Below are 14,512 nucleotides of genomic sequence, written 5' to 3' on the forward strand. Positions count from 1 at the left end.
ATATTTTTGCTCTTTCCGTCTAATGTTTCGTAAAAAAATCCGTTAACTAGACCATGTGTAACACACGTGATCGGTAAAAAAAGGTACTTATGCAATCTTGTACGAGCAGTGTTAATACGTAGACCAAGTAGAGTAGTTTTAATGGTTAATACGTAGCCATGATTTGTGGATGTGGGTTTGAGCGGAGTTCCTCCTCAAAAAATGTCTCAAAACTGCAAAGTCCAATCCCCTATACTTATAAATAATTATTTGCAGCTGGCGATATTAAATTATTAAAGTTATACGTGATTGGTGTGTTTTCAAAGCAACCACCGCCAAAGAAACACCTCTTGATTAGAATTATTTGTCTATCAACAGTTATAGAGGTCAAAAGATCCTATCTTTTTGCTATCTCTTTTTACTATAATTAGTGTTGATTTTTTTTTTTTCAATAAAGTTATCAGGGCAGAAGATTCTACGTAGGGATGGGAATTCTTTATTTTGAAATTATTTTTTTAAAAGTTGGATATGATTTTATGTCCCACTATAACATGGTCCAATCTGATTCATCTCTTGTGGGAAAATGGTCTGAGGCAAAAATAGGCAATGCACATCCATCTCATTATAGATGTGAAATTTAAGAATATGAATTAACAAAGTTTATATGAATTTTCTAGGAAAAAAATTGGAGAAAACGAAAGCCTTAAAAATAACACGAAAAAAGTTTCCAAAATACAAAAGTGAAAATATATAACAAATAATTAGCTGTTTAGTCATCTAAAACACTAGCAATTTGGTTTTAGCCAACCTTTCGTTAATTTCCCGTAAATAGCCATGTTGCTTACGTGACAGCTTATTAATTGAATTAGTTTTACCTTTTTGCCCTTACGCTGTTTTAATTAGGCATTTTTTTTTTAAAATTTCGAATTAAATATTGAAACCGAATAGGGAAGTTTTCAAATTTGAAATTTGAATTTTGAGCAGATTTTGAAAGTTCTCAGCCATTAATTGTTATGTATTTGGAAATTTTCAGCGTTGACTTTAAGTAATTAGTTTCTATTTTCGTTGCAATTCATTAGGTAATTAATTTCGAATTAATTCTTCATTCATTGATATTATTTTGTCTTCCATATATCATAATTTCCAGAATTTTCGTGCTCAAAATATTTCCAGAATTTTTTCAGTTTATTTATACGAGTATACTGTAAATAGGCTTTCTATTTACAGTGAATATATTGTAAATAAGCTTCGTATTTACACGAATATACTGTAAATATGATTTCTATTTACACGAACATACTGTAAATATGATATCTATTTACACGAACATACTGTATTAAAAAAATCATAAACTTCTCTCAGTAAGAAGCTTGTCGATTTGCACATGCGTTCCAAGAACAAGAATGAACTTGATTCCCAGGTTATAAAGGAAAGCAATATCATGAATTGAAATAAAATTCATCAACTTTGAACTTATTAAACAAACCACGACATAAAAAAATAAAAATTAAAAAACATAAAAAAAATGCTGAAATTCCTGAAATTCTGCAGTGTCTCTTCGTCGGCGGCTCGCGGCGGTCGCGCGCGGCGGCGCTCGGTCTCAGCGGGATGGCGCGCGCGAGGAAGTGAAGCTTGGGCTCGGGCTGATGCTGGTGGCCGCGCGCAGAAGAGAAGAAGGAGAAGAAGACGGCCGCGCTCGGTCTCAGCGGGATGGCGCTCGGTCTCAGCGGGATATTACCTTCTTCGACGTCGGGTTGATGTTTTGTTCATCTTCTATGTTAATGAGCCTGAAATTATCAGTCGCACAAAAGAAGAGAATTTGTCGCCGATGAAACCAGAGCTCGCTTTTTTTTTTTTGGGTTTTCAATATTTGGGGATTTCGTGTTTGAACTTTGTGTTTGAATGAGAGAGAAGATTGCGTGTATATTCGGTATTAATTACAGAGCTTAATGATGGCCCTCGAAATACGCGGCAGTTATTATCCAAAGATTTGCTTTAATTGATTTTATTTTCGCGAGGGGAACGGGCGGGAACAGTTGCGAGGATATATTGGTATTTTTATTTATGTAAATAAATTCGCCTGACTATTAACACAAAATTAACCAAATGTTGGCTAAATCCAAAACTGTATATTTTAGGAGGCTATTTAGCTATATAACCCAATATATAATGTAAATCACGCATAGACTTTAGCCGCGCTTTAGGCTTCTCTTCCTTGATTAAAAAAAGTACTTTACATTATTTCTGTTTCGAAAGCCTAGGTAGTAATATATATATTACATAAAAAAAAAATCTACTTCTGAATGTTTTCGTTCCCTTGGCTTTATATAACTTCATGTAATATGATTAATTATTAGATGCACTTGAAACAAACACCAGAGATAACAAAAAAAAAAAATGACAGGAATCAGCTCATCAACGATGGCATTTAGAGTGACGCGGAGTGATCCAAAGCTAGTCGCACCTGCGATACCAACTCCGCATGAGCTGAAGCAACTTTCTGACACTGATAGCCGTAATCGGTTTCATATTCGTTGTGTATTCTTCTACAAGAACAATCCAACGATGGACGGTCAAGATCCGGCTAAGGTTATCAGAGAAGCTCTTGCTAGGGCTCTGATTTACTACTATCCTCTGGCTGGGAGGCTTATAAAAGGGACTAACCAGAAACTCTACGTGGATTGCACCGCTGAAGGGGTGATATTCATAGAGGCTTCTGCAGATATTACTCTCGATCAACTCGGTGATACGATTCTATCGCCATATCAGTATTTGGATGAGGTTTTGTATAATATACCCGGATCTGATAACATCATTGGCTGCCCTTTACTATTAGTACAGGTAAGTATATAATTGTGTACAAATTTATACCCCCATTTTTAAGAAACTTGCAAATTTATGAGCATAGTTTGAAAACTTTACTATATATATAATAAATAACATTTGAGAGAAATTCAAGAAAGTCAAGTAGCTAGAAACTTGATATAAATAATACTATTTGTATATAGCAAATGATAGGAAAAGGAAAGATTACATAATTTTTTTAAATCGACGGAATAATTTTGAAGAAATTGTACATTTTTTTTTGTGTTTGAGGGATTATAAATGGTAAAGGCATTATTTCCGAATGCTAGGATTATTTTCCAGATTACGAAAAAAATTAGAAAAATAGTCAACTTAAGCGTTTGACATTGCTAAATAGTCAACGTTTGATAAATTTTAAGTAAATACTCACTTTTAGACATAAATCTTAGGTAAATAACCAACGTTTGATAAACGAAAATGGTTATTTACCTCTGGAAGTGGCTATTTACCTAAGATTTACCAAACGTTGGTTATTTAGCAATGTCAAACGCTTAAGGTGACAATGTAAAAAATTTGGGTATTATTTTTGCATTTTACCCTAAATAAAATACATTCAAATTGATTCATTATGCTTATACTGTATCTCAGGTGACTCGGTTACTGTGTGGAGGTTTTCTTTTGGGATTACGGATCAACCACGCAATGTGTGACGGAAAAGGGTTCGAACAATTCCTTCAGGCGGTAGCTGAGATAGCTCGCGGCGCCGTGGCTCCTTCTATTCTTCCTGTTTGGCAACGAGAGCTCTTAAACCCCCAAGAACTGACTCAAATAACATATGACGAGCAAGAAAAAGCTGTGACAACTTTGGTAATGAACGAAGACACAGCCACGGGTGATGTTTTACAACGGTCGTTCCTCATAAGTCCTGCTTTTATAGAAAGAGTCCGTAGAGATCTCCCACAACACCTCGCAAAATCCACATCTTATGAGATTCTTACAGCTTGCTTATGGAAATGTGTTTCCCTAGCTTTGAGCGTGGACCATGAAGAGCCGGTTTATGTTTTGAATGCAGTTTGTGCTCGCGACAAGATATACAAGTAAGTATATATTAGAAATTATTACAAAAGTATGATCATTTGCTACTTTTTTTTTTTACCTATTATACAATAAGAGCTATTTGTTCCAAAAGTACGACAACAAATGTCATGAAAAAAACCCAGGTTTTGACAAGCTTTATGACCAAATTTCAGATGAAATATGTATATAATTGAGCGACAACGACACAAAAAGACAGGTGGCTCTATAGTACATAGAAAAAACCTTTTATAACATAGTAAATGGTTCACTATAATTAATTTATTTGCCCGCTTTTACATTCTCAATTCCGAACCAAAGGTCAAGTAGTGATGAATTTTGCATACATAGTGCAAATATTCCTGTAGGGTACTACGGTAACGCTGTTGGCTGGCCACACGCAATCTCGAAATGCAAACATTTGCGCGAGAAATCGCTGGCGTACGCAGTGGAGCTCGTGAAAGCAGCGAAAAGAAGTATGATAGGCGATTACTTTCGTTCGGTCGTGATAGAGTCTGCGGCGGCGGTAGAGGATTCCCTGGCTGAAGGAGATGGTTTTTTTGGAGTTTCGGACATTAGGTTTTTCGGAGAAATAGATTATGGGTGGGGATTTCCGGCTCATGTAGCCCCGCTCCTCGAGTACCACGGGACATGCTATTTAACAAAGTACAGAAATATCGATGCGAGTGAATGTGTTGTTGCCGTGATGAGCTTGCTAGAACCAGTCATGTCTCGATTTGAGCATGAGCTTAAGAAATTAATGGCCACCAATTACTTGTCCAAGCTTTGAATTTCAAGTTATATTTCATGCTCGCGCTGAGGCTGCAGTTAAATAAATGTACGTTTTCCATTGGATTTTTGGTTCAAATAGACATGTTTGTGTACTTAATTTTTAGAAATTTCGTTTAATTTTATATCATTTATCTCTTTTATTAAATATTTCGAATTGATTTGTACCACCAAATTTATATATACAACTGTGTTTTATAATGCATTTTTTTTTTCCATTTGTGACGTTGTTTTGCATAGAAGTTGCAACCGAAAAGTGAATTTTTATTTTTATTTTTACCTCAGATGTGTTTTTGACCAAAAATAAAATACACATATTTTTACAATTTCAAACACCCTCAACTTAATTTTTATATTTTTATATTTGAATATACAAATTATGTATATATATACATAGATATAAATCTATACATATATGATTATAAGACTTGATAATTATTCATGTAGATACATAATATATATTGTAAAGACTACGGTAAGTATATCCTTTGAATGACAAATATATATATATATCATCAATGATTGTATGTAAAGTACATTGGATAAATACTTCGCGGCCATGCCATCCATTATTATATCACCCCAACGACGAGTTGTTGTCCTTAAATTTTATTGATTCTTTTAGATTAAATTCGTTGAATGTCAATATATTCTTCAATGATAAAATTTAAAATGAAAAAAATTGATTTTCCACATGTTCGTCTGCGATCGGAGGAGGTCGCCGGACGGAAGAATGAAGACTAAGAATCGAAAGAGTTAAGAGAGATAAAGAAATGAGAGAACAAATTTTAGTTTGTTTGTTTTTGTTTTTGTTTTTTTTTAGTGAACGAATTTTAGTATTTGAAACAAGGTGTATTAGTCTGGAGTGGCATTCAAAAGATAAAAACGTGACATAAGACTATTCATAAAAATGTGTAGATAGAAAATTTATTTTTAGTTACATAATAGGTCTAGAAAAATAAAAAATTTCTTTTGAAGAGTAGTTTTGAATTTAGCTTAGCTCCACCCCAAAAAGTACGTCAACGTAAGAGAAAAAAAACAATAGTTTAAAACTGACGACCCAAAAAAAATAAATCAGGGACCATTTGTTAAAACACTTGGCACTATATATAATCATCCGGTCTTACTGTCTAAAGTTTCAAGCTTTGTCGCGTTACATTCAACTCGTCCAAAATGGCGGCCACACAACCACTCTCTCACTCCTCCCAATTCGCCACCAAAACCCTAACACACCCACAAACCAAATCCCCATTTTATCGGACCCCATTTCTCCGCCTGAGACCTTCTTCTTCTTTCAAACCCCTCGTTCTTCGGGCCGTACTGTCCCAAAACCCCGCCAAAACCCAGCCCAAAACGACCTCGTTCGGTCACTGCTTCTCCAAAGACTCGGATGGGTTTCTTCGCTGCGAGGGCGTCAAGGTCGATGACGTCATGGAATCCGTCGAAAGGAGGCCGTTCTATTTGTACAGCAAGCCCCAGATTACGAGGAACGTCGAGGCTTACAAAGAGGCTTTGGAGGGTCTGAGCTCTGTCATTGGCTACGCCATCAAAGCCAACAACAATCTCAAGATCTTGGAGCATTTGAGGTCGCTCGGCTGTGGGGCTGTGCTCGTCAGTGGAAACGAGCTCAGGCTGGCTCTCATTGCTGGCTTTGACCCCAAAAAGTAAGAATTTGACATTTGCACGCCAACTGTTTGTGTTTATGCCGCAATAAGCTTTATTCTTTTTTTTTTCTTAAACATAAATATTGACTGATATTTTATCCATTTGCGCGGGAAGTGTATAAGTTGAGTAAAGATCGTTTTAAGAGTAACCTAATTGTATCATGGAGTCTCATTTCAAATCTTATTGACAGTAGGAGTATTTCATGTTTTTATACACTTTGTTGATTCCCATTATTTTAACGATGTGGGCTCGTTAACATACCCAAAGATGGGCTCGCTTGTCTTTGGGGGAATCTGATTATGTTTTGGGCCTGTGACTCGTGACCTTGTAAACATTGCTCAGTGTCGTGATTTAAGCGATGGGAGACCCTTAACAGACTGTAATTATGAATTGCTTTTGGATAGGTGTATCTTTAATGGCAATGGGAAGTTGTTGGAGGATTTAGTTCTGGCTGCTCAAGAAGGCGTGTTCGTCAACGTCGATAGTGAATTCGATTTGGACAATATTGTGGCCGCTGCAAGAATTGCTGGAAAGAAGGTCAACGTCCTTCTTCGGATCAATCCAGACGTTGATCCTCAGGTATAAATTTTGTTTTTTTGTTAGTAATTATTTGATGATAAATTAGCTAGATTATGATGCTTTGGCAGTTGTACTGTACTCTGTTAGTGATAGGACGTGCTTTTTACTGTTTGGTGGCTTCTTTTACACTGATCATATATCCTTACGAGTCGAATAAATGACTTGTATTCAAGTTTGTTTATTGCGAAAAATTAAAATGCCCTTATTTTTATCAGCTTCCATGATTAAAGAACTGTTGTTACAGGATTTTTGGTTTCACTTGCAACTCTGAGACCAAATTGTATTACTGTTGTATTTTTTTTTTCAGGTGCATCCTTATGTTGCCACGGGGAATAAGAACTCCAAATTTGGTATCAGAAATGAAAAGCTGCAATGGTTTTTGGATGCTGTAAAATCACATCCCGAAGAGCTCAAACTAGTCGGGGCTCATTGCCATCTCGGATCCACCATCACCAAGGTGTATTAAGGACTCCTAGCAGACAATCTCTCTTATCCTTTACGAGTTGTGTCCTTCAGATTCGGTGGAACAAGGAAGCGATTGAATAACTAGGGTTTTGTATGAATTTTCAGGTGGATATCTTCAGAGACGCAGCGGAACTTATGGTCGAATATATCGATGAAATTCGCTCTCAAGGTTTCGAGGTTGATTACTTGAACATCGGAGGTGGACTCGGGATCGATTATTATCACACCGGAGCCGTGTTACCAACGCCCATGGATCTCATTAACACCGTAATTATTCATTTCCTTGGTGCACTTTACAACATTTGTTGTAACGCGTTCAAATAAATATATATAGAAATACAAATTTGAGATACTTGCCATGTAATTGTGATTAGGTTTTGACATACTTCCGGAATTTCAGTAGGCAAATATAATCCGAATTTTTTTACGAAAATCCGATATTAAACAGTGATTTTCCAAATAGCGAAATTTCTGTCGGAAAGCACCAAAAAACCAGTGACATTTTCAATTTGACATTTTAAATTTCCAAATGATGACCTGAAATTTCCATATAGTGGAAGCATTGGCCAAGGATTGGTAACCAGCATTTTAGTTCATGGTTGTAATTTTTTGGAATCAAGTATGGTAATACTTATTCCTCTGATCTCTCTGACCAATGAAATTTCATAGTCATATTCGGCTGATTTCGAGGTTGATGTTTGGTTTTTAGGTTCGCGAGCTGGTCCTCTCGAGAAACCTTAAACTCATCATCGAGCCGGGGAGATCGCTCATCGCAAATACTTGCTGCTTTGTCAACCGAGTCACGGGAGTCAAAACCAACGGAACTAAGAACTTCATTGTGATCGATGGAAGCATGGCCGAACTTATTCGTCCCAGTCTTTACGATGCTTATCAGGTAAAGACACGACACATTAAGTCCCTTAACTAATTTCTGAGCAAAATACTCCTCTAACAATAGATTTTGTAGCATTTTAGTCCTTATAAAAAAAAGATATGGAATCACCTAATAAACTTATAACACATTACTTGTTTATAATTTAAAAAGGCTTCATTGGTGTTTTATAATTAGATTATGATATTTTAATTAGTCATTTTTACAAAATTAATAATTTATTTAAGTTTGGTGAATATGTCTTAAGTATCTTAGGTGATAAATTTCATTCAAAATTAATATAAATATATTTCTTCGAATATGACTAAAACCTAACAATATAAACAGTTTGAGAATTATTTTCCGCAGAAAACTATTTTAGGGATTACAATGCCACTCGCGTAATAGTTCATGGACTATTACTGCTTAAAGCCTCAATCACGGACTACTATATTCCAAGTTCAGGAAACTATTCTTTGAGTCTTTAGCTCTGACATCTCTGTCACTTCAATCACAGCACATCGAGCTGGTTTCTCCAGCGCAACCCGACTCAGAGGTATCCACTTTCGACGTGGTGGGACCTGTTTGTGAGTCGGCCGATTTCTTGGGAAAGGAAAGAGATTTGCCAACCCCAGCCCAGGTATCGAATAAAAAAAAATCATGTCATTAATGTCAATATCCGACTCATCAAAATCACATCTATTGATCGATGTTCGTAGCTCTGATCCAAGTTATCAGATGTAATTATTTATTAACCTTTATTATAATAATTATTTTACAGGGGGCGGGTTTGGTTGTTCACGATGCCGGGGCATATTGCATGAGCATGGCGTCCACTTACAACCTCAAGATGCGTCCAGCAGAATATTGGGTAACAATGCTTAGAAAAAAAATTAAACAAAAAAAAACTTTTGATCCTAGTCTGTATGTGTAAATTACATATTTATAGTTTTCCTATTTGTTTAATTCGTTTATTTAGGTTAAAGAAGATGGGTCACTGGCGAAAATCCGGCACCCAGAAACTTTCGAAGATCACGTTCGATTCTTTGAGGGTCTTTGATTTCGAGCTCTCGTTCCATGTTTGATTTGCCTTTGTACTTTGATGTTTGTTGCACTCAGGTACCAAGTTAAAACTTTTTTTTTTTTTTTCCCCATGAATATTTACGCGAATCGTTGAAAATTAGACAGAGACTGAAAATAAGTTGCCAAGCTATTATAAAATTTCAGAATTCGTCATGTTGTTCTCTTCTTAACTAGTGGGAATTACAGACACAAAATAATTCTTTCTAGCTAGCTAGCTAACACGGTAGGCCCTTGTTGAGAAAAAAAAATGATATATTAAATTATTTTTGTTTTATTTGACCTTTTTCTTCTTATTTCATTCTTTTGTGGTTTAAAATTTTATCAGTCAAAGAAGACTACACAATCAACCACATCCATAATGGTGATGGTGGTGTACGTGTATAAAACTATCAATACATTTCACCAATGGAATAATTTGATCATTTTATTCATTTCCAAATATCATTCACCACAAGCAATAATTATTGGCTTAATTCACATTGCAAAAAAATCAACTGTTTTGACTAGTTTATATTTAATTCCAAAACATATTTATTTCCAAAAATATATCTTGATTTACATTTTTTTTTTATCATCAAATGGATTTATTATGTACTTCTAGTCTTCTACTAATCAATTTTTTATTTTATTCTGTAGAAGTATCATAATCTTAAAAGGACAACACGGTCAAAAGCTAACAAGGCATGAAAACAAGTTGTCACACATAAGGCATGTAGGAACGATATTCAACATATGAAGTATACACACTAAAACTTAGGTAGGAACAGAGAGTAACCGATAGAGGGTATTTAACATAAGAAAATTACAGACTAAAACATGGTTACGAGACAGAGAGAGCTAATTAGGCAGCGGATAGAATTTGGCGGGCCTGAATCCATTGAGTTTTATTCGGCAAGCTGGGCCGGGGAGACACCAAACTTCCATCGCATAAAACTTCTTGTCCGACGCCTCCAGAGTTATGTAATACACAAAGTCACTGTAAAAGTAGTTTTTAAATATATATCCGATTATAAAATTATTACAATGATAAAAAGTCGAGTAAAAATAGATCATACAATCATAGCGTGACTATTTCTTTTTTGTTTCATTTTTTTAATAAAAATCAATCAGTTATATATCTGATATCTCATTTTTCCAAATTAAAAATCGATAGCCTGTCTAATTTTTGAAGTTGAATCGGTTAATCCGAATCCAAAGTTCGGTTATATGATGTTACACCAATTTTCGATTTTGGATTGGTTTGGTTATCACTTTCATTCGATTTTTGGTTCAATTTTATATAGCTTTTCGCTCATATTATTTACCTTGAGAGTATGAGCGACGATCTTCAATTACAGTTCGCAAGATGTCAAATTAAATTTAAACGCGTTCTTGTGCGGCCAAATAATTGTGTGACAAACGTCTAACATATAGACAATTAAAGCCGAGTCATATAAAAAAAACTATAGTTGAGTGATACTCTATCTTTGAAGTTGACTAATCCTACTAATTATATATTTAACTCCTGACACTGTCAACAACCGATAGGGGATATTCAACATAAGAAAACTAGAGACTAAAACATAGTTAAGAGACAGAGAGAGCTAATTAGGCAGCGGATAGAATTTGGCGGGCCTGAATCCATTGAGTTTTATGGGGCAATCTGGGCCGGGGAGGCGCCAAACTTCCATCTCATAAAACTTCTTGTCCGACGCCTCTAGAGTTATGAAATACAACAATCCCGAGACTTGACGCACATTAGCTCTCACGATTCTTTCAATTCTCAGATCACCACCCTGAAACAATATTTTTACTATTATTTATAGCATCCATGAAGAAAGAAAGAGACAAACAACGCAGAAGAAGATTACAGACATTGTTGATGTTATGTTGGTTGATTCCGGACTCAACTGCGCTTATAACGTCAGGGCAGCTCGGATCGATCGGAGTAGTCCCGCCGCCATAACAGAAAACAATCTTAGCTGGATCAATATAATATTCCTGACAAAAAGTATATTCATCACCATACAAAACCTAACACGAACAGATTATTATTACGTAAATACACAATAAATATATATACCTCATATCGCACCAGCATATCAGTGTACTCTCGAGCCGCCTCTGGACCTGCAATGCAACGAACCGATTAACCAAATTTGAACCAAGGATTAGACTAACCCTGCAATTCACTTGCTGATCGTAATTGTTCAAAACATAAGATAATAACAGAATTGGGGATTTTACTTGGGGGTTCGCGGATGGAATTGGGATCACCACAGAAAGGTGAGCCAACACGGGAACGTTCAGTCTTCCTTTCCTCAATACGGGAACGGTGAATCGTCCTTAAATCAATCATCCTTTTGATCTAGCGAGAAAAGAGAGAGAGAGAGAGCAAATCTAAGGCCCTTTTTTTTTCTTCATTTGAAAACTGTTTTTGACTTTTCTAACTTGAACAGTTTTTTTGAAAAAACTGAATTGACTGTTTGTTTGATGATTCTCATAATACAACTAAAAAGTTTTCAAACTGTTTTCTGTTTTAATGAAGAAAATCATAAAACTGTTTTTAGGTGTTTTCTAATTTTTTCACTCAACTTCTTTAACTTTTTTTTTTTTTTTAAATATATCATCTTGACATTTCCTTCACTCCTATCAACGTCATTTCATTTTCCTCACTTTTGATTATCGAATTTGTTTTCGTTACCTGAAAAACTTAAGTTTTACAATTATGGCAAACTTTAAATAATCGGAACTCCATTTTACAAACTATTAATTGGTCGTGATCCTCTCGTCGAACACATGAGTTTTCACTATTTTTAGTCAACATTAGGTATCAAAATTTGATATTTGTTGTATTGACTACAAAGACAAACGGTGTTTTCGATGAACTTATGAACAATCATTATTACTAAAGGTACGACCATTATATTTGCAGCAAAGACTTTTAATTAATATATATCTCGACGCCTAATTCTTATGTGAATTATTACACTATAATTATAAAAAAGTCACTAAAAAAAACTGAAATCCTTACCAAACAGTTATTTGAAAACAACTGCAAAAAAATTTTAGACTACAACTATATGAAAACAAAAACAGAAAACAAAAACAGTTTGAGTGAACTAACAAACAAGCCCTAAGTGTTCTGGTTGATCTAGCGTTGGTTACACGCCTTTTAAGCTTCATCCCGTCCCGACCCGACCCGGAAGTCACACGGGCCTCAAGGTTGGGCCAACCCAAATTGGGCTTCAAGCTACTGTTGATGTCCACACACTTATATTTTTTTTAAGAAGATTTAATCATTAATTATAGTAGGAATATTAGCTATTTACTCATTGTATTTTTATTTTTGTACCTACTAGCTTGTATCACGTACGCACAAGGTTTTAAATATCGGCGATATATAGGGATATATCGCCGATATATCCATTTTTTGGAAGTCTCGGTAAAAAATCGTGCATAACCGTTATCGTTTTAAAAAAAATATCCATAAAATATCGGTGATATATCGGTATATCCCTATATATCCGTGAAAAATCACCAGACGATGAAGGATTGTTATGCCATATCGCCGATATCAGCCGATATATTTCTGGTATGAGTATAAAGTTCGGATATTGTTGAATTTTTTTTTTTTTTTCATTTTTACATCGATTTAACTCTAGTTTTGTTGAAATTTTTTGCATATTTGAGATTAGTACTTGATTATTTTTTAGATCCCCAACTTTTTTTAAATTTCCGACGAGTTTTTCAATTTTCCGACGACCCGCCACCCATTTTGACGGCGGCCGGAGAATTTTCCGGCGAGTTGAAAATTTTCAGAATCTTTATTTCAAAAAGGTTAGTGTAGAAATTATGATATTCCAACGTGTGAATTGGAATTTATGATTGTGGACGGGAATATGTGATATTGAAATTAGGATAGATAAATTGTGATTTTAGAAAATGCGAATCAAAACATGTGATTGAGATTGTGATTGGAAAATGAAAGGTGGCGGGATAACTCGAATGAAATACCACTTGAGTGGTAACGATCCCAATAAAAATGCGAGAGCATGCACTAAAGTTCCTCCCGAGGTTCGAACCGAGATCCGAGAATTGTTTGTCATGAACTTTGTAGTATTTGATTTTGTATTTTCATAATTTGGATTCCATGATATATATATATATATATATATATATATATATATATATATATATATATTTGGTTATTTAAAAATATCTACTTGTTATAGGATTTATGTCGATATATCCGTTGGTAATCGATATATCACCGATATCATCGGTAGTCGGTATTGAAATTGTTATAGAATATCCGTCGATATATCCGTCGATACTCGATATATCCGTAAAATCAGAACCTCGGTATGGGTATCGGTATCGATATTTTAAACCTTGCGTACGCACGTGTTTAACTAAGTATTTTAGCTATATTTATCTAAGTATTAGAAATCATTGTACTCAAATTGTTTAAAGAAAACCTAGAAAAGTTAATATTATTTTTTTGCGAGTTAAATTCTATGCCAAAAAAAAAAAATCAAATTATCCACAATTTGAGATGGGGACCAACATGAGAGTGGGCTTTGCCATGAGATCAACTCGTACATTTTTGGTTCAATCCTAAGCCAGAGTCTTAACGATTTCTTCTACCACAGTTGCATCAAGAAATGTAAGCACAAAACGGAGAAAAAGAAAATGCAAATAGAAAAAAAAAAATACCAACGGGTGCAACAAAGAAAAAAAAAATGCGAATAGAAAAACAATACGATGCATTGCCAATAAATCTCCAATAAAACAAAAGCCATTATACACATCTATGAATACTCATAAAAACCTTAAAAATTTCCAACCTATTTTTATGCGTAGATTATGACAATAAAATAAAAAAAAAACTATTTTTGCAAACTGAAGAGGCGAAGTGAAATTTTGTGGCATAATAGATGAAAGAAAAAAATTCGAGGTATGGAAAAGCAAAGAAAATACCAACGATCAAGCGTCAGGTCACTGAAAGCCAAATTCGGCGAGGTAATGCTCTGTTAACTTATCGTATACATAAAATTATCTAAAACCTCAAACCAAAAAATAAAAACAATGAAGAATATGAATTAAAAAAAAAGGTGTAGATCTAAAAAAAGGGCACGTCATCGCGTCGGAGATATCGACCAGAAATCGGAGGTTCTCCCCCCTTTAGCGGAGGCCACGATTGTCCTTCGGGGGTTGTAC

General features: G+C 35.0%; 3 protein-coding genes across 3 annotated transcripts; 2 read left to right on the top strand and 1 right to left on the bottom strand.

Moving 5' to 3' along the window:
- Positions 1-2,202: 2,202 nt before the first annotated feature.
- Positions 2,203-4,810, top strand: LOC149387335 (alcohol acyl transferase 1 allele GSa-like). Its single transcript, XM_089624303.1, has 3 exons — positions 2,203-2,820; positions 3,433-3,881; positions 4,210-4,810. Exons 1-3 carry the CDS (start codon positions 2,377-2,379, stop codon positions 4,646-4,648), a joined length of 1,332 nt encoding a protein of 443 aa, XP_089480429.1. The 5' UTR covers positions 2,203-2,376; the 3' UTR covers positions 4,649-4,810.
- Positions 4,811-5,766: 956 nt separating this feature from the next.
- LOC149387336 (diaminopimelate decarboxylase 1, chloroplastic-like) lies at positions 5,767-9,587 on the top strand. The gene is made up of 8 exons (XM_089624087.1): positions 5,767-6,311; positions 6,717-6,891; positions 7,199-7,348; positions 7,462-7,623; positions 8,066-8,251; positions 8,745-8,867; positions 9,009-9,098; positions 9,207-9,587. Exons 1-8 carry the CDS (start codon positions 5,821-5,823, stop codon positions 9,285-9,287), a joined length of 1,458 nt encoding a protein of 485 aa, XP_089480213.1. The 5' UTR covers positions 5,767-5,820; the 3' UTR covers positions 9,288-9,587.
- A 1,230-nt stretch (positions 9,588-10,817) lies between these two features.
- Positions 10,818-11,678, bottom strand: LOC149387337 (cysteine proteinase inhibitor 6-like). The gene is made up of 4 exons (XM_089623001.1): positions 11,537-11,678; positions 11,373-11,419; positions 11,165-11,290; positions 10,818-11,085 (listed from the first exon to the last, which is right to left on the bottom strand). The coding sequence occupies exons 1-4, from the start codon at positions 11,646-11,648 to the stop codon at positions 10,894-10,896; spliced, it is 477 nt and encodes a 158-aa protein (XP_089479127.1). The 5' UTR covers positions 11,649-11,678; the 3' UTR covers positions 10,818-10,893.
- Between the last annotated feature and the right edge of the window lie 2,834 nt (positions 11,679-14,512).

Source organism: Urtica dioica, chromosome 8 (assembly GCF_054948205.1).
Source record: "Urtica dioica subsp. dioica isolate 48M chromosome 8, U.dioica_male_clone48M_v1_H2, whole genome shotgun sequence".
Lineage (NCBI taxonomy): Eukaryota > Viridiplantae > Streptophyta > Magnoliopsida > Rosales > Urticaceae > Urtica > Urtica dioica.